Genomic DNA, 18,784 nt, shown 5'->3' on the forward strand with positions numbered 1-18,784 from the left:
ATGATCTCTTCTTAAACTAAATAAGCAGCTTATATTTTAAATATAAAAAGAGATTACAATTAATTTCCTCAATTTAAAAACGCTTTAATTTATTATTAAATTACTAATAATGCAACGTATTGTCTATAGGTTAACGATCCGCTCTAAATTTAGCTTACTGCTTTGACAAAGATCAGTGAAATCAACCCTAATTCCTTAGAAACGGAGGGATCTCGAGATTCTTCGACATAAGTTATGATTAAACTTACTGGCAAGACAGCTTTCGCTTCCGTGCGAACTCGTCCGGGGTGTTTGTTGCCGGTTCATGGCTAGTCGTAGACGTACTACGGTGATGTCGATGATGATGATGATGATGATGATGATGGTGATAGTGATGGCCGGAGGCGGGTGCCTGCTGGTCGGGGATCATCGTCGGGGGTGTCTCCATGTGCCGGGGCGGTTCAGCCCCCGTTGCAACCTGCAGGATGGTAGCGATGCTGGTAGTGGAGGTGGTAGTCGTAGTTGTAGCGGTGCTCAGGCTGCTGGGGGTGGTGGTACTAACGCTGCTGCCACTGCTGTTGCTGCCGTTGGCGGGGGTTGGAGTCGGGGCGAGACCTTCGCCACCACCCCCCGCCGAGGCGGTGGTTAGCTCTCCCACCCCGGAACCCGTGTTTATCTCGCCGAAATAAACCGTGGAGCACGAACTTCTGAAAGTATATTTCAAATCATGTTAAACATTATAACATCATGATTTTGTAGAAAATAAATACAGAATTTTCGTGAAATACATAGGAAAATTTCTATGATATTTTAACCGTATTCAAGAGAAAGAAGTTGCCATAAACACATATTTGAAAACGTTTAAATCGTGCAAAATATATGTGATATCGTAACGATTTGAATATATGTGATTATCGTAACGAAAAAATTGTAAACGAGAGAGAAATTCCATCCCTCCTATCCTATAAATTGTCATTAAAACTTCTAATCATTATCTCTTGAATAACGAATAATTAATTCAGTTGTCTGCGACGTGATCGCAATGTATATTTTCAACATGAGAGAACGGGGAAAGTCGCAATCGTGTAGGAGTGCGTAACATTTTGTGTACAGGTACGCTAATCATATACGAAGCGTGTAATATATAATTGAACTAGCGCCGTGTCCGGGAGTGTTGAACTATCGTCATCAACCTTACGATTTACTCTTCTATGACCGATATCGATCCAATCTCTCGAGTTGTCTTATTCCTTTGATTGCGTATAAAACTTTCAGCTGATCGATTAAATCTTGATCGCGGTATCGCCTTGTCAATCGAATTCAAACGTAATAAGAATATATACGTATGACAAGTTCGATAGATAATTGTATAGCTAACTATGTGATTGGTTGATATTTTAAACTCACAAATATAGTAATAAAAAATATAGTTTGAAAGATTCCAAAAATTTATCTTTTAAAAAGTCGAAAATTATTTTGTACTTTCACAAAATAAAAAGACCTAAAAAAATAAAGAAACAAGAGATATTGATTCAATGAAAAAGTTTGAAAAATTTCAAAAACTTATCTTTCAAGAAGTCGAAAATTATTTTGTACTTTTACAAAATAAAAAGAAAAAAATAAAGAAACAAGGAAATATTGATTTTGGAATGCTAGATACAACCTGAATTTTGAATTTCATTCTTTCGATTGTCTTTCAACTACATACTCTATCATTGCATTAAAATACACATATTTGTTATTTTTATTTCACTTAAAGAAATTTTTCCGAAAATTAATTTGGATTTTATGTTTTTCCAAGGCAAGGTTTTCGCATTATTATGACTTTCTGTGTCTTTTCACAAAAACAAGAGAGAGATCAAGGTCTGCCAGCTATCTCGTCATCGGCAACAGCAGATAGTTCCGTGTATTATGATGTAATACAAGCGATTAGCGTAATTCTATTTATTCGTAGATACGACGGTGACGATGATGTCTTGTCGCATGCGGCGCGAAAAGTGGGAGTCTCGTATGCAGACAATGACGATGTCATCTTGCTGATATTCGAGCGATCCACGAATCCACCGTGTACTTAATCCTTCATCCGTCCATTCGTTTTCTAAAATGCCACATTCCAAATGAAATAACGAATAGATAACCGCGATTATGCGGTTTATCTATTCAATGATGATTCACTTATCTAGTCTCATTTTGTTCTACACGTCTATGAAAATTTTCCGTCGCGAAATAACAATTACGCAAGAACGATGGACGGCTTCAACCGAGAGCATTTAGTAAATAAAGCTCCAACAAGATGACGATCGCAATAAAATTATGCGAAATTAATCGTTATTACTTTCTGCTTGGATGATTAATCTAATCGACGAGTTCCGCATTAAGTTCTTATAAGTTCTCTCTAATAAATTTTCACTGAAAGAATGTTTAAGCAAAACCTAAATACAATCTACGGTACAATTGCATTAGCTAGAGTTATCAGGATAAATATTTAATAGCGACAACTTACATATATATTATTACTTCCTGCTTGGATCGATAAAATAAATTCGCTTCAAAGGTATCAGCACACAAGTGTCTGATCAAACGGCCAGTATAATGCATAAAAATTGCATAAAAATTAGTCTCGGTAAAGAGACATGTTACGCCTGCGGCTTTTATAATATCAGGGAAAAAGGCAAAAAGAGGAGAAAAAACATTGGATAATGCGAAGCCTCATATTTCGCGCTTCGATTGCTGATGATCGACACGTTGGTTGAAGCAAAAATCAAGCGTGGCTCTTAATGTATTCATTGTACGCTATTTACTACTGTTAGGATGTCGAATGAAAATATGAATAATGATCTAAATGTGAAAAAAATATCGTTACAATTTCACCATTCTTTCCATAATTTAATATATTAAAATATATTAATATATTTAATATATTAATTGTGCGAATTTTTTTAATTTGCTCGGTATCCAGATATTATTCTGATGCATAAATAACTAGTTTCCATTCACCGATTTCAAGTTTTATTAATAGCGCGAGTATTGACAACACTAGTCATAATTTGAAAGCCAATTTCGCGTAGCATAGATCCCGCCATTAGGCTTATCAATTGTCATCGTTATGCGTGCAATAAGTAATATTACATAAGAAGTTGTAGTATTATTTCATTCTTACGATTAAACGCGGCGCATAAGCGATATTCGATCTGACACTGCGCGATATTTGCAGACAAATAATACATCGATATGATATTTACATACATCCATTTAATTTATCGGATCCTCTCTTTCCAATAATCTTTTCATGCGAACCAACGAACACAACCAAACTTACTCCTGCACAGATGAGAGATTATAATAATTCTGTTGCTGGTCGCCGTTTCGTTGATGATGATGATAAAGCTGAGAGGCGGACGAGACGATTTGCGCGCAGGTATCCTGACGATGAACGCGCGGCTGTAGCTCTTGGAGCGAGATGAACTCCTGCGGTTCCTGGACCGCCGCCGAGTGCAGGAGCTGCGTATAGCCCTCTGCCATATCCTGGGCCACCATCTCTTGCCGTCCCGACCCGGCCGTAGTCCCGGTCCCGCGAAATTGCAAGAGATCGTGCAGCTCCGACTCCGTCGGCGAATGTTGCTGCTGATGGGGATGCTGCTGAGGATGCTGATGATAGTGAAGGATGCGATCGTTCACGCAGGTGCCATCGCCTGCGGCGACCACCGTATCGTCGTTCTCGACGATGCCACCGCTATCCGGTAGTAAATCCCCCTCGTCTGGAGAACAAAGGGGTTTGGTTCTCTAGAAGATCTTCGGGGAAAAGGCACGCGACATGCGGAAGATTCTCTTACTCTCGCGCGATGAAGATTAAGTTCCTCGTCGACGGTTTTTCGTTCAAATTGAAATCAACTATGCGAATTAAACCTTCAACGAGATCCTTGACGGCTTTACCATCGTTAAGAAAATCCGACGCGCAATATTTCTCAGTACAATCTTGTTTGTGCTCTGTAAAATTACAGATAATGAATAGATGATTGCCGTTTATGATAATAGAAGGGAATGGCACGGAAAGTGCACTGTTTCCTTTTCCAGGTGCGTTATTAGATCTCTTTATATGACACGTAAAGCCGACGCGCGCGGTGCGCGGTCGATTTACAACGCGTTTAATCGCAGTCGTGCAGAGATTTGCGTAATGTAAAACACGGCGAGACGTGTTATAGGCGCGGGCAATCATCTGGGCGTTAATTATCCACTTGGTAGAAAACACGAGTCTCCAAACCGGCAATTCCTTATTTAGACAGTCGATTTTCCAACGCGTCTCGAGATTCAACGAGCCTTGGCAATCCTTCTGCGATACAGAGAATTCTTGTCGATTAAAAAATAATTCAGAAATAAAATTCGCATTGTAGTCTCTAATAATACGAAATAATAATACGATGATAAAGGACCCCGCGGAATCCTTATGGAAAATGGCTTTCGATCAAATGTTTCGAAACTTTATAAAAAGATAGTTCTCAACGTGTAGATTAAAAGTGTCTATGGGCATGAAGCTCTAAAAATTCGAGATTTTCAGCTACAACCATTCAAAATGATAGATTTTTGAAGGAGTTTGAACCAATAAGGTTGATTTTTGGGCCAAAGCTTCGCACTTTTTTGATTGCATATGTATAGTTGCGGTCGAGAGCTTTCCAAAACACCCTATGAAAACCTTTTTACATTGGAGGAAGTGAAAGTTATTAAATTTAAGAAACATAGGCATGTAGGAAGCATGAGAATTATCAAGACTATTTTATTTATGATTTTTTTGTGCTAAGTAGACTGCCTTAATTGTGTGTGTGTGTGAGACAGATTGAAAATATATACATATATTTGTTATTTTATCCTCCTCTTTTTAAATACAGGCTTGGAATTGGCAGAGTTACTTTTTTTTTGCTTTTTTGTTTTTCTTGTTTTTTTTTTGTCCGGTCAGTTAAGATAAGACTGTGAGGTGTCTTTTTTTGTAAAACCACCCAACTAAGATAAGCTACCGTTGTCGAACTTTAGAATATACTGCAGAAATTCAAAAATCTATCTCTTTGGATGGCTGTAGCTGAAAATCTCGAATTTTTAGAGTTTCATACCCATGGACACTTTTAATCTACATGTTGAGAAACTATCCTTTTGCAAAGTTTCGAAACATTTGACCGAAAGCTATTTTCCATAAGGATTCCGCGGGGTCCTTTCATAATCTAATTCCACGAGAGTGACATAATTTCGCACACAATACGGAAATAGACGAATAATTTGTCGCGTACATATGATCTCCAACCTTGAGTGACAGCACGCCAATGTCACGATTGCGAATGCAATCGGTTGGGCACGTATCGTCAGACCTCGCGCGACTTTGGAATGCGCTTTGGAATCACCGTCAACAGCACGTAGAGTATTAATAATGATGCAACAATCGCGAGGAAGAGAGAGAAAGAGAAAGGCTCGTACGCTCTCTTAGAATATCGCGGGAAAAGGGATCCTGGTGGAAAAGATGCTCGTCGAGATGAGGAGCCAAACGCGCGTAAATCACAATCAAACGAAATGCGAAAGGTTACTGGCCTCCATCGGCATTAATATACTTCCCTGTTCGAAAATTTTCGCGTCGGCTGGCACTCATCACTCTCTCATACACACATTAGGCGCATTACCGAGGAAAAGGCTCGCACAAAGGACGTTGCGTAAGATCGGTCCTGGATCGGCAAGAACGGCGGACGACGAAATCGGCAATTAATCAACGATTCGCGCGCGAAATCCATGGCAAATCGTCCGCCTTCGGACGCGCATTAATTGCTACCTATCTCGCGTCGTGGCTCGGCTGTCAGGCAATTCCACATTTTTATGGCATTTCGCTTTGCAGCGCGCAGCTTCATACACGCGCTATATTAGCAAAATGACAGCTCTTGCGAGAGAGCGAGCGCAAAAGAGGGAAACGTTTCTTTGTTTGAGAGACGAAGATACAAATTCGTATCAATTCAAAAACCAGTTCCGGGGTTGAAGCCGCGATAAAGACGGCAAAAGAAAAAGATGTTTCCCCTTGGCGTAATATTTCAGAAGACGCGTATTCCAGACGAAGCGGTATTGCTAAATATGAGTCCTTTCGCGTGTAACTTTTAATACCTTTCTATTTTTAAAAAAAATCGATGAAACGGTGGTAATAAAATCGTAAAAACTGTGCGAGTATTATATCTTAAATACGACCTGTCGTAAATACGACTTTATTAAGGCTCGATATATTAAAAAATATGCACAACAAAATATTGCATTTCGCGATTTCTATTACATTAAAAGGAAGGTTAATACAAGTTTTTTAAACGCGAAAATTTGTAAGTATCTTTTTCTAATTAAAATATTTTTTTACAAAGATATCGCTACGAGATATAGTTTTTCCAATTAATTACGATTAAAATATGAGACTCATACATCCGAGTGTCAATGACACTCGCATACACAGAGAAAAATATCTTTCTATTGCCAAGAAAAGCGATTACTCAGTTTATTTTTCTTCTTTTAAGTAATAGTTTTCTTCAAGAAAGAATATATTCTTGATAATAATCTTAAAATATACTCATCACGTGTTAGAAAATCTCATCATTACTCAAAAGAATTTATTTTCTCTTCAAGAATATTGTAAAGTTGTATCAAAGAAAAATCAAACTTACTTTACGTCAACTCTTGTAGTAAGCAAACCAAATTTTTGTTTTAATTTAATATTCTTGACTAAAATACTGCACTTACTAAAATTCAGAATATACTCAATTAAATTTAAACTTGTTTGTGTTAAACTTATGATATATTTGCGGATATACAAACTTATGATATACTTAAAATAAATAATATTTACTTGAATATAGTATATTTTTCTCTGTGTATGCATATACTGATCGACAGAATCGTAGTAAAACTTTACAATAAAACTACGATAAAAATCTTTATCACACAATGTAAATAATATTTTGGCTTGGAGTATTTGATGTCGCAAATTTCCCAGAATGTAATCGCGTGCAAACGATTGAGATAATAGCAATAATGATTTTAACTAGGAGCCGCGATCTTTGATAACGCTTTTCTATCGTTAACGGGTTTTTATCAATAGAGAATGATAGTATTAATTTGCGAAATGACAAAGTAAGTATCTTAGCATTGAATGGCATTGTTGAATCTCGAAGAGCTGTCATTTGAATGGAAAACGAATTACGTTCATTACGTTATCGAGTGATGATTGAGAACAACCAAGTTTCAAAAGGTAAAAGATATTCTTCGTGATCCGAATAAAAAAAAAATCGACTCAAAAACTAACATTACTATATTTTCCGTAATAAAAAAGGAAATAATATCTAAGATGATGAAAGATATTCCAACAATTATTATTAAAATACTGATACATTAACGAAAATTGCATCTGATAGATGGCAAATTATACATTACTATATTACTAACACAGGTTTTTCAATTGTAGGAAACTAGTCCGATAAAAAGATACTTAACCCTATCCGATTTTGTTTAATTAAATATCATTATCGAAATCGTTTTTAATTTTTGCAAAAATAATTGATACATGATGACGATTTAATTTGACAGATCTATAATGAGAGTAAAAATATAAATGTTTGCCATCAATTATACTATCATTAGTGTTCACTGACGTCTAGGAATATAAACATGCAAAACATGTACTTAAATAGTTGTTATTGAATAAATTTTCTTAACATTATTAAACGTGTAATTAATAAATATTACGCGTCAGATATTGAATCAATTTTTCGAAGGACTGCGAAAAATGAATCTCACGAGATAATTATCCTGAGATAGACGTAGAGATCAAGACAATTCTTTCAAGTCATTTTTATCATCTACGGCATTTCGGCAGGAAGAATCTTCGCGGGAAAAAAATTATGCTCCGCACATCGCGAACGTTTAACTGGGGGGAAACCTCTTACCGAGAAGCGTATACATCCACGTCGTCGCCGACGACGAGGAGACGGCGGCATCCTCGAAGAGGCCAGAAGGTCTGTCGCCTTCCCTCTTGGCGGGCGATACCTTCGTATTTCGAAGATCGGGCCTCCTCGACGACGACGACGACGCCGACAACGGGGTCGTGTCGATTTCGAGTCGTATCGCGAGTTTCCGCTGCCGGCACGTGACGCCGAGCAAATGACAGCCGGTTAATCTGCGAAAGGAGAAGACGGAGACTGGTACCGATGCGTCGAAATTTCTTCTCTGAAAAGACTACAAGGTATCTTGAGGAATGCGTCCAATGAAAACTTAGCTGATCGCGGAAGGAGATCTCTTCCCTCGAACTCGTCGCGCGATAGGCAACGCACTTGTCATAAACAGGCGCTGTCGTCCGGCGTTTGACACTGAGAACGTGGGTAGATGATGATGATGACAGTTTGGTGATGGTGGTAGCAGTAGTAGCGACGGTGGTGACGGCGGCGATGGAAGTGCGTCCGCCAACGATGATGACGACGGTAGAGAGGTGCCGTCAACAGACTGAGGTACACCGGGGCGCAGATACCACGTGGTCGCATAATACCGACACAGGTGGGAGTGACTAAAACCGCCCTGCGCCGCGAAATCACCCCCGCAACGACGAGTCATACCCCCGTCACCACCCTCGCACGCGAGAGGGAGGAGGTCGCGACAGGGAGGATACGTCACGAGAATTCTTTTAAATGCGGAAATTCTATTTCGCGTTCTTTGCTTGGGATCGATCGATCATTTGACATGATGTAGCCAATCCGCTAATATTTGTGATGTTAAAAAATTTATTAGATAGAAATATGTGATAATATAATCATAATATCATTCCCTCTACGTTCAAATAAACTTGACGTTTTATCAACCTATTTTTTATCTTTGATTCCTGAAAATAAATACAAGAAGACACGAGATAAATTATATATAGTTTTGTTAAAGAAATTAAAAGTGTGTAACAATACGTCGTATTACTTGTCAGCGTAAAATATAATTAGATTGTCAGAATTTATTAAAAATTAGATTGTCAGAATTTATTAAAAATTATATTGTCAAAATAATTAAATGATAATAATTCACTATGAAAGAAATGTATCATTAACGCGAACCTGCACGTGCAATCAGAGAAAAATGTATCTCGTGATTTCTTTACTACCTGTTTATAAGTTGAGAAATCAGATATAACGGTAGCAATCAGCCGGCTACGTAATGTAAGTTATAACATGTAATTTATAAATATATAGTGTCTTTCATAAATGCTTATTACATTTTTCGAGCATTATAGAATTTAATCTGCATATTCTTGATTTTATATCGAGATTCAAAAATTATTAGTTTTTTTAAATGACTGCAAGTAAAATTAATGCAAATAAAATCAACGTGTATGTAAATTTTCCTGCACAGGAAAAGGAAATTTGATAAAAATGTGTAAATTCTATCTTTCCTATACCTTTAAATGGATTTAATATTTTACGCCATCGTAACATTAATTAATACATGACGTTTCATCATATAATATGGAATAATAGGTATGCATTTAAAGCCGATCAACTAACGCTAATTACCCTTAACGTTTTGCACAATTTGACTAAATAATAATAATTAGAGATAGCTAGTATTTTAATATTACACGTGAAGGAAAAGGCACGAAGCAAATGGTTGGCGTCTCTTTCTCAGCCCACAATTATTTTTATATAAAATGCATTCGTCGCTTCTTAAATATCATGCTAAAGTTTATCTTTTACTTTTACAGAAACGTTCGAAATGGTCAACCTTCGACTAACCGGTTTACTGTTGCGCGCAATTCGCTTAATATCGGCAATAATAATAACCGTCGCTATACAAGGTACGCCATTTGCGAGAAATTTTTAATATCGCTTTAATTTTTTGCGCGACTGCATTCTTCTTCTCCCATACAAGACTTTCTATTAATTATCGATATATTATGTTGACGTTGATGATTGGAGATATAGTAATCTTGATTGTCAGCGCTTCTTAAATACCGTGCTAACTTAATTCTACATCGATATTAGCTTGCCAATTGAATGCCGACGTAAATTGCCGTTTTAATTCCAACGTCTTGCTACTTGGCTTGCAAACAACTAGTAACCGGCTCTTATTTGGTGATATTTCACATGCTATTATGCATGACAAGCCGCTAAAGAACATATTCAAAGCACCGTCAGACACACGCAAATTTTAATAACAAGAAAGTAGAGACTTTTGACATTTATCAACGATCTCGATACACGAGCGATATTGTCCGTTTCTCTGATAAAAAAAAGAAGTAAATCCTACTCGACTGTATCATAATCGTCAGAAAATGCGTAGGATGTAGTACGTGCAAAATTATGGTTACGAAAAAAAACGGATTAAATTCCGCACATAGAGGGATACTCGTGTCCTTTCTCGATCGCGCCCTCGATCCTTTGAACGGGCGTCGCCGAGATTCCGACTCGCAATCGCGCTGTATTAATTAGCGTTAATTACAACGGGCTAAGCCTGCCTCAGCCGCGCACATCTGCACTGACCGGAACCGTTTGTAACAGAGCGGTAATTGTTATCATCAATACGCTTGTGCGCGATACGACCCGGTTTACGATTGGCATTGACGTTTGAAGTGACCGCAGCCGTGCTGGCGATCCTCTCTTCCCCTTCTTCGGACTAAATCTGTCTCGTCCATTCATTAGCGTGATTTTTCGGCAACCGGAGATCAACTCCCCCTCCTCCTCTTTACCCCGTCGATTAATTTTCAGTGATTTCATAGCGCTCTCCGCGCGCGCGTGCGCTTATCCAATTATTCGGCGGAAAGCATCGGATTTTCAATAACGATGTTTGACCTTTGTTAGTGCTTATCGCCGACGAAATTGGAAAATAAAACGCGCAACATTTCTTTGTTACCTGGAGTGTGATAACGCATTTTCGAAAAATACGCCGCTCAACAAACTATCGATATAAGTCGTGAATAAAAATTATTAAGAGTAATTTTATTCTTTCTGTTATCTAGAATTATTTATTTTATCTATATATCAGTTGCCTGCTATGAAAAAAAATGAAAAAAATTAGAATATATATCTTAAATATATTTTCAAAGTTTCTTTTCTGTTAAAACAAGATAAATTGATACTATAATTTCTGGCCGTTCTTCTTATACATTCTTATACATATATAATTAACACACACACACACACACATACGCGTAATTATACTTCCTTACATATTCATTAAATATTCAAGGATGTATATCGATATCTTTTCAATAAAGTGAATGGATTTATAAAAACATCATATCGAGGTTGAACTATCTTATTATACTATATCAGTCCAACTATAAAAAATCGCAAAACGACATAATTGACGTAACATCATTAACGTCATTAATTGATGCGTCAGGTATAATCGAGAACGCATTGAAATGCTTGTATACTCCTTCGAGAGTGTCAGCTTACTTTGATTACCGTCGAGAATGTCGATTATATCCTTAAATTCCGAACTGACCAGCAATTCCGGAATTCGTTTCTCAACATTGATTGGTAAACTGACACTGACCATCTTCTCTACGTAACACAATACTTTCTCAGAAACAAGTACAATCATTGTGTCATTCTATCGCCACGTAACGTCTAGTGACAACGCTCATATCACTCTTATTATCTCTCCCTCAGTAATGTAAATTCTCTGATGTGTTATCGAGAAAATAATGTTAATTTACTTGATAATTAAAACATGAAAATAATTAACGAAATATAATGATAACAATCTCACCTTTAGATTCGTATCGAGCCCTTCCATACGTCCATTCATTTGACTGGACCGTACCAGTGCCTGCAAGCAAAAGAATTATTAAATCGCATCGCGAAAAGAATTATTAAATCTTAATTGATTCACACCGGTCGCGCGAATTTTTATAATTGGACGCCCATCGTCTCTGACGATTTATCGTTTGTGCATCGAGACGCGAAAGGAACAAGATGAGTAAACTTTATGCTCAAATGAACAAGACGATGAATTATGAAATAAATTAAGATCCAGCAAAATAACGCACGTGTGAAAGGAAACTAATAATATTTCATAAATAGAAACAAAATAGGATAAGAAAAAAATAAATAAGACATCTGTTTGCTTGAAATACATGTGATTTGCAATAAGAATTGACGTTGATGCTTGTAAAAAATTAACATGATTAAATCTATTTATGGCGATATAATCGAATGAATGACAGAACTTATTCGCAAATCTAATACAATTTGCCTGTCATAAAATAATATTGTAAACGTAAATATTACGCTTCCGGGAATTATAATGATCCGATGCACAATGTGAGCGTTGTAACGAGGTATAAACGTTATGTCAGGTGTAACGAGCGCTTGTTAGAACTTTATCCTTCATTGTCACATCGCAACAAGCATCTGCGCCTTTAAAGAGAAAAATTGATTCCTCATTTGTGACCGCGTAAAAAGATTTTCTATTTTTTTTTGCCAGCGAATGTATGTAACATGCGAACACTTTACGACTAATTTTTAACCGCACATATTTATTGTTTATAAATTAAAAAAATATATATATATATATATATTTTTTTAAATAATTTTTATAAATATATTAATTTTTAAATATATTTATAAATACATTATTTATAAATATATTAATTTATAAATATATTAATTTTTCTTAGGATGCGAAATAAAGATTGAAAGCATCAATCATACGTAAGCAACAATCGTACCTTCGAATCTGTTTCGGGATGTGCTACGCATCCATTCGTGAGGCCTCATAGTATCGATATCTATAAAAGAGAAAATTCATAATTAAAATAATTTCCTACGAGTTAATTGAAAATTTCCATCGCGCTTAAAGAAAAATTAAAATGTATTGTACTTGATGTATTGTACTTCGGCGAAGCTCTCCGAAAAGATGCACCCTTTAGGCACGCATAACGTTAACACATTTGCTCGTTTCTCGAAATTCCAGTTATATAAGCGGGCAACACAATGTGAAGTAATTTAACCACGTAATATAAACATTATGAGAGTCTGCATTTAACAGATCATGTCTTGCCGGCGACATCCCCTATTGTCGTCACATTAACGAATTATAAAAACAACCCTTTCTGTCTACCTGTGTGCTCGTCCCGGTTTAGGATATTATTAACGCAAGAAGGGATTCAATATCGTTTGGTAACGTCGAAAACATTTACCTGGAGAAATTAGGCGAGAGAGATATGATTTTGAATAATACGACAAAATTATTCCACGAGCATAAACCGCAATAGTGATAATTATTATTTTACGTAATCTATAACTATGAATATAAATTGTGACAGAATTATTTAATAAAAAAAAAAAATAACGCATACGTAACATTAATTTTCATTGATGATTATTACGTTATATCATCGTGCAAGATGCAACGAAAGACAGTTCAAGGAAAAAGTTTATAACAAATGCAGAGAGAACAAAAGTGTCACAGATGCTGACGGCAATTTGTTAGCACCCTTCTTGTAGAAACGTGCAAATCGCACACCTGTGTTCGGAAATCGATCGACTCGAATCCTTTTTATCCTGTCGCGGATTTAACGAGAGAAAAAGAGGGACCGTGAAGGAAGAGAAATCCCGATTATGTCGCAAGGCAAAAGAAAAGAAAATACTTGACGTTAAAAATATTAACCCTAAGCAACTTTAGAAGTAAAGATAACGCGAGATAAAAATGATATTATGTAATATTCTCGCGGAATAAGCAACAGAGAGAAAAAAATGTCAATATTTATTAGCCTATTCACAAAAGCGTGTCACATAAACGTTGATTTTCGCGTTAGTGTAAGAACACGTCGGTGACAAGACGCTGCGAATACCGATCTTCCGACAAAACAGCCGGATCGCGCTCACGTGTCGCCAATGTCAAGGCGAACCGACTCGCTTATTTCCTTATCAATGCACAGTTACGTAATCCTCGGCCACTGAAGTGCGGTGCACCGATATCCGACTCGCCGCCTTCCATGCTCACTTCATGTGCTTGACCTGTGACGTAAAAACACGCACGCACACACGCAATCAAGGCCGTAACGTAACATTCGCAATGATTCCGTTATGTAAATTCTAAATACGCGCTTTTTTCTTAGATTAATATTAATATACTATATATTACTAATCGATCCGACATCATAAATCATATTAATATACTATGTTACTAATCGATTGATATCATATATTAGACTAATCGACCCGCTACGATTCGTTGCATTCGCGCAAAAAAATCATAATCCACGAAAAGAACGGAAAAAAATTACTGAACCCGTATAATCATCGCGCAGCCTCGCAAGGACACGTGTCGACAATTGAACGCTTGCGACGTTGCGAATATATCGTTACCGATAGGAGACATATGATTGAAGAAGTAATTTCGGATTATTGTCCCGCGGTGATTATGGGAGAGCGATCAAGTAGAGTCCGTCCTTACATCACGACGTTATCGCCGCGAAAAATGCGCAATCCGAAATACGAGCAAGCGCATTTGACGTTTCGCGCGCATCTCTCTTCATCGTCGCGCGCAAAAATAATTATCGCACGCGCGGATCCGCGTAGACTTCAACGGAAAGCCGGCCGGTATTACCCTTTCCGGCGTAATGCGATTTGCATTTGAAATACTTTGACCTTTTGAGACTTGTGTGTGTATGTGTGTGTATGCAGTTCGCGGCTAGCCGGAATTTATATCTCCCCCTCCGGCCATCTAGCTCGCTGCATATGAATGATAGAAAAAACTGACCACACTTTGACAATTCGAAAATTAGCCAACTTGAATCATAAAATAAATTATTGATAGAGAGATAATATAAAAGCAAGATATTTTTTATACATAGAGTATAATAATATTTTAATAAAAGCATCGAGGAGATGTTAACATATATTAATATATTAATATTAATATAATATATTAATTTTATATATAAATAATTATAATTGTAAACATGATTTATATATAATACAATAAACATGTGTGCCGCATGTGCTATTTTACAGGAATTTGTACAAAAATTCGATTTTTCAAAATACATTATTTCTTAAAATGCTTATCGAGAGATTATAAAGTCAAACGCTTTTCGAATAAAGTGCGTTTCAGAGACAGAATTTAAACCGCGACATTTACAGCTAATTGCCCGTCATAAATTATTCGCCACCGATCGGAATCCGTCACCGCGATCGATTGGAAATCGAGCCGGTCTTTTTCTTTAGGGCGGAAACTGCGGCTACGAGATCTCTCTCTCTCTCTCTCTTTCTTCGCGCTCTTTAATAATAAATATACTAAAGTACAACACACGCCGATCGCGGTCGCCGCCGTCGCACATACACACTTTAAACGTTACGTAATGCTTCTTGCGTGTTTTGCGGTGCGCATTACCTCATATCAAAGCAATTCTCGAGCACGGCGCGGCGGTCATTTTCCCACCGGGAGGCAGCCCCTTCCGCGACCCGCGTGCAACCCAAAACCCTACGTTCGGATTTAAGATCGATCTGCATTCCTGTCTGCGCGATCGATTAGTCAATCCCGCCGAAATATCTTCCGCATCTATTCATTCGAGGCGTGAAAGGTGACGCATCTCGCCGATGCATCTCTCGCGGAGTCGCGGCTTCGACCATTCAAGATACTCCCAAGGATCGTACGAAACGATCCTTAAGCGAGTGAGAATCGTGTCACGTGTGTCGCGCAAATTGACGTAATCGCGCTTTCGATATATAATACTTTTCTTTGTCGGTCGGTCACGATTGAAACGATCCGTCCACGCTCGGATCGCGAAATGTTACGTAACGATATCGGTCTGAGACCGCGCGGAATCGCGAGAGCGGAGAGACGGGAAAACTGAATCATCGATTACACTTGCGAGGCTGCCAGCGTGGACGATGGCTTCCCCGATCAACCTTGAATAAGTAATCTGCTTCTTGGGGTAATACGCGTCGCTCGGAAAAATCGTCCAGGATTTCGCGGATGCGAGCGATATCGGTCGCGCGCGGTGAAAGTATACGTATCGCGATTGCATCGATATGGATATAGATATATGCGTGGAGCAGAAGCGTGTGTCTGATAATTTCAAATCTCAACACTATAAATCTGTAACGCAACGCGTTAAAATTAAAATTGATTTTATCTTTGTGAAAACATATGAAGAAATTTATACACAATGTGTTTTCGATATATAAATTATTGAACATTTAATGTCTTTTTTTTATTAAGTTTTAAGAGAAGTGTTATTCGTCGCTTAATTATACGCAAGTTTTGATAATTCGATATCTCGGGGATTGGAGCGCTGAAGAAAGCAGATAAATGCATAAAAGATACCGGAAATTTACCGGTCAAATACCCATATTGTTATTATAATGGAATCGTTCTTCAAGCTATTCTTCGAATTATGTAACAGATCGATGTAACAGACGATACGTGAAGTAGATAACGTTATTTGGTTTTTTAAAAGATCGATTCGAATTAGTAAACAAATTTTAAGGAACAAAGATTCTGTACGATATTATATTGAAGAAAGAATATTGCTGAGCCTAAAGAGAAAATAAAAAGCGTTGAATATATATATTTAATAATTTTCCGATGACACCTTACATAATGGAAGGATTTTTAGGTTAAAATAAAATCCTTTAGAAATAAAATCAATTCGCCCATGCGAGAGCTATAAAATTTCTCGCACGTGTAAAATATATTTTCCCGAGCTTTTCACAACTAGTTTGCCGCTTATATAATCGCCGCTAGTTCTGTGTATCTCATCGTTTTTAACCATTATGCAACAAGCCAACTGATATGCATAGCATAATTTTTCACTTATATATTCCGCGATGTCGGTCGAATGCATCTAGAGCGACATGACGCGTCGATTTGCTCTGTTCTTGCGACAATATTCCTGAATGAACATGGGTCAAGTGTTAATGATAAATTTTCAGCGAATTATCGAGGGGGCTTACTTAACAAATTACTTTTGATTACTTTAAAAAAACGTGATATGGATTTTCATTTTATCTCCAATCGCTTCGTTTATCTTTGCATAATCCATTACAAATTAATATTCTACTTATTTCCTCTTTAAACCGGTCTCTATTTTTCTTATTCATTAACCTCGCTCGAGTTTAATCGATCTAATTAAAGAGCCGAATTTTTTTCTTACATGCTATCGAAAAAGCAACTTTCAACCGAGAGCAAGGACGAACTTGAAATCTCAGCGCATGCAAAGAATCTATCTTTTAAAATCCATCCCCCGTACAGGAAACTTACGCGCACGTTTGTTTGGAAAAGCCTCGAGTCCAGGTCGAGTTCTGGATGCAAAGTGCATGCGTGACACACGGACGCATGCGTGCGCGCGCGCGCGCGATGAAGTATCACGGCTCGAGTATACTACACGCGTATGCGTGCGCGTGTCGCGATAAGAGACGCGACGTTATGTCATCGCCACGAACTACTGTATATGCGACACGATATGTGTCGCCTTCAGTTCCTTGAGCCATTGAACCGCTCGCTCGCTTCAATTGCGCGGATTACAAATTGAAACGGATGATAAGAACGCTAAACAATGTCACGTATAAAAAAAATCCGGTAAGATTGATGGAAAGGATATTATTATGGAAGTTCATTTCGAATCATCCCGATTTTGTTCGATTATATGCACACGCGTCATGTCAGATGACACTCGTCGCATTGTCATGCGGCGAAGACCTCGCGCCTTCCCGCGCTTTTTTATTCAAGTAAATTTGCAGTCGTGGACCAAAGGAGGGACCGATTGATGTAATTTGCTAGAAACGTCGACTCTCATAAAATTGTATAAGGGATGTGAGCAAAAAGACATTTTAAGAATAAAATTAAAAAAAAACGTTTGAAAAAGAGAGGTGAAAAAAACGCCATCTGAAGGAAAAACACTCCCTTTAACTTTTACGCTACCTTTCGCAGGCTTCCATCACATATATAAAACAACTGGCGGATAATCAAATTATGCAGAGTTGCTCGCGAGATTCTTCCACCCCGGCTACTTTGCACCCCGCACAATCGATGCATTTACATGTCCTACTTACGTATTTATATCGTCGGCCGCGAGTGTCATAGTCGTTCGTCGCGCTACGAAAACCCGAGGGGAAATCGTCGCCGCGCTCCGGAATTGACTCGAGTAAAACTGCTCGCGTAACTTTATTATTATCGCGAACAAACAGACACAGGACACAGGACGCCGGGGACGCTCTCGCGTCGCGCGATAACTCGCGGGTCGCCGGTCGTTCCGGGAATCGCGAAAGTTGAATCGGGGAAACTTGCACTCGCACCCGCACTCACCTCTCCCCCGTCGCCGATGTCGCCGTCGTTCGACGTCTCCAAGTCGCTCCGTCCGTCCTCGGCGACGCGACGTAAATCCACATGACACACCGGCGCGCCCGCGACGTTTGAGCGCGAAACCGCGCGGCAGAGAAATACGCGTGCACGCACCTAACGCACCGTCGTCTTTCGAACGCGCGCGGGACTCGAATCGTCGACCCGCAGATTGCCGCTTACCCGGCGGAGCGCGCGTGTTTCTCACCAACTCCCTCCGGAGAATTGTATCCGACCGAGATGTCGCCACTGCCCTCTCGTCCAAGCCGACATCTTGGAATTAGGCGTAGGGTGGGGGAGGAGGGTTTTTTCAAAAGTTTTCTTCTCTCTTTCGTTTTTTCTTATGAATTTTTCGCGATACGACTCTAAAAATATGAGAATATTGAAACGATCAGCGTTAAGATAAAATTAATTTTTTCCAATTCAAGGCAATGTTTACATATTTATATTATTTTTGTCGCAGATATCGTGTGCT

At 38.2% G+C, this 18,784-nt stretch overlaps 1 protein-coding gene across 10 annotated transcripts in view; it reads right to left on the minus strand.

Moving 5' to 3' along the window:
- The window catches only part of LOC105248001 (protein cycle), a 29,914-nt gene extending 11,411 nt beyond the window's left edge, over positions 1–18,503 (minus strand). For 3 of the 10 annotated variants that reach the window (XR_003123187.1, XM_025411286.1, XM_025411281.1), the window contains exons 1-4: positions 18,277–18,501; positions 12,692–12,751; positions 11,731–11,790; positions 249–686 (exon numbers count right to left, since the gene is read on the minus strand). Coding sequence is in view for 9 of the 10 variants with exons in the window: in XM_025411286.1 (XP_025267071.1) it covers positions 249–427 (179 nt within the window). In the remaining variant the exon portion in view is untranslated. Of the gene's footprint in view, positions 1–248; positions 687–11,730; positions 11,791–12,691; positions 12,752–12,843; positions 12,863–15,360; positions 15,567–18,023; positions 18,237–18,276 lie in introns of those variants that run through there. The other 7 variants (XM_025411285.1, XM_020026484.2, XM_025411282.1 and 4 more) reach the window with 7 other exon arrangements.
- Between the last annotated feature and the right edge of the window lie 281 nt (positions 18,504–18,784).

Source organism: Camponotus floridanus, unplaced genomic scaffold, assembly GCF_003227725.1.
Source record: "Camponotus floridanus strain SB8 unplaced genomic scaffold, Cflo_v7.5 scaffold39, whole genome shotgun sequence".
Classification (NCBI taxonomy): Eukaryota; Metazoa; Arthropoda; class Insecta; order Hymenoptera; family Formicidae; genus Camponotus; species Camponotus floridanus.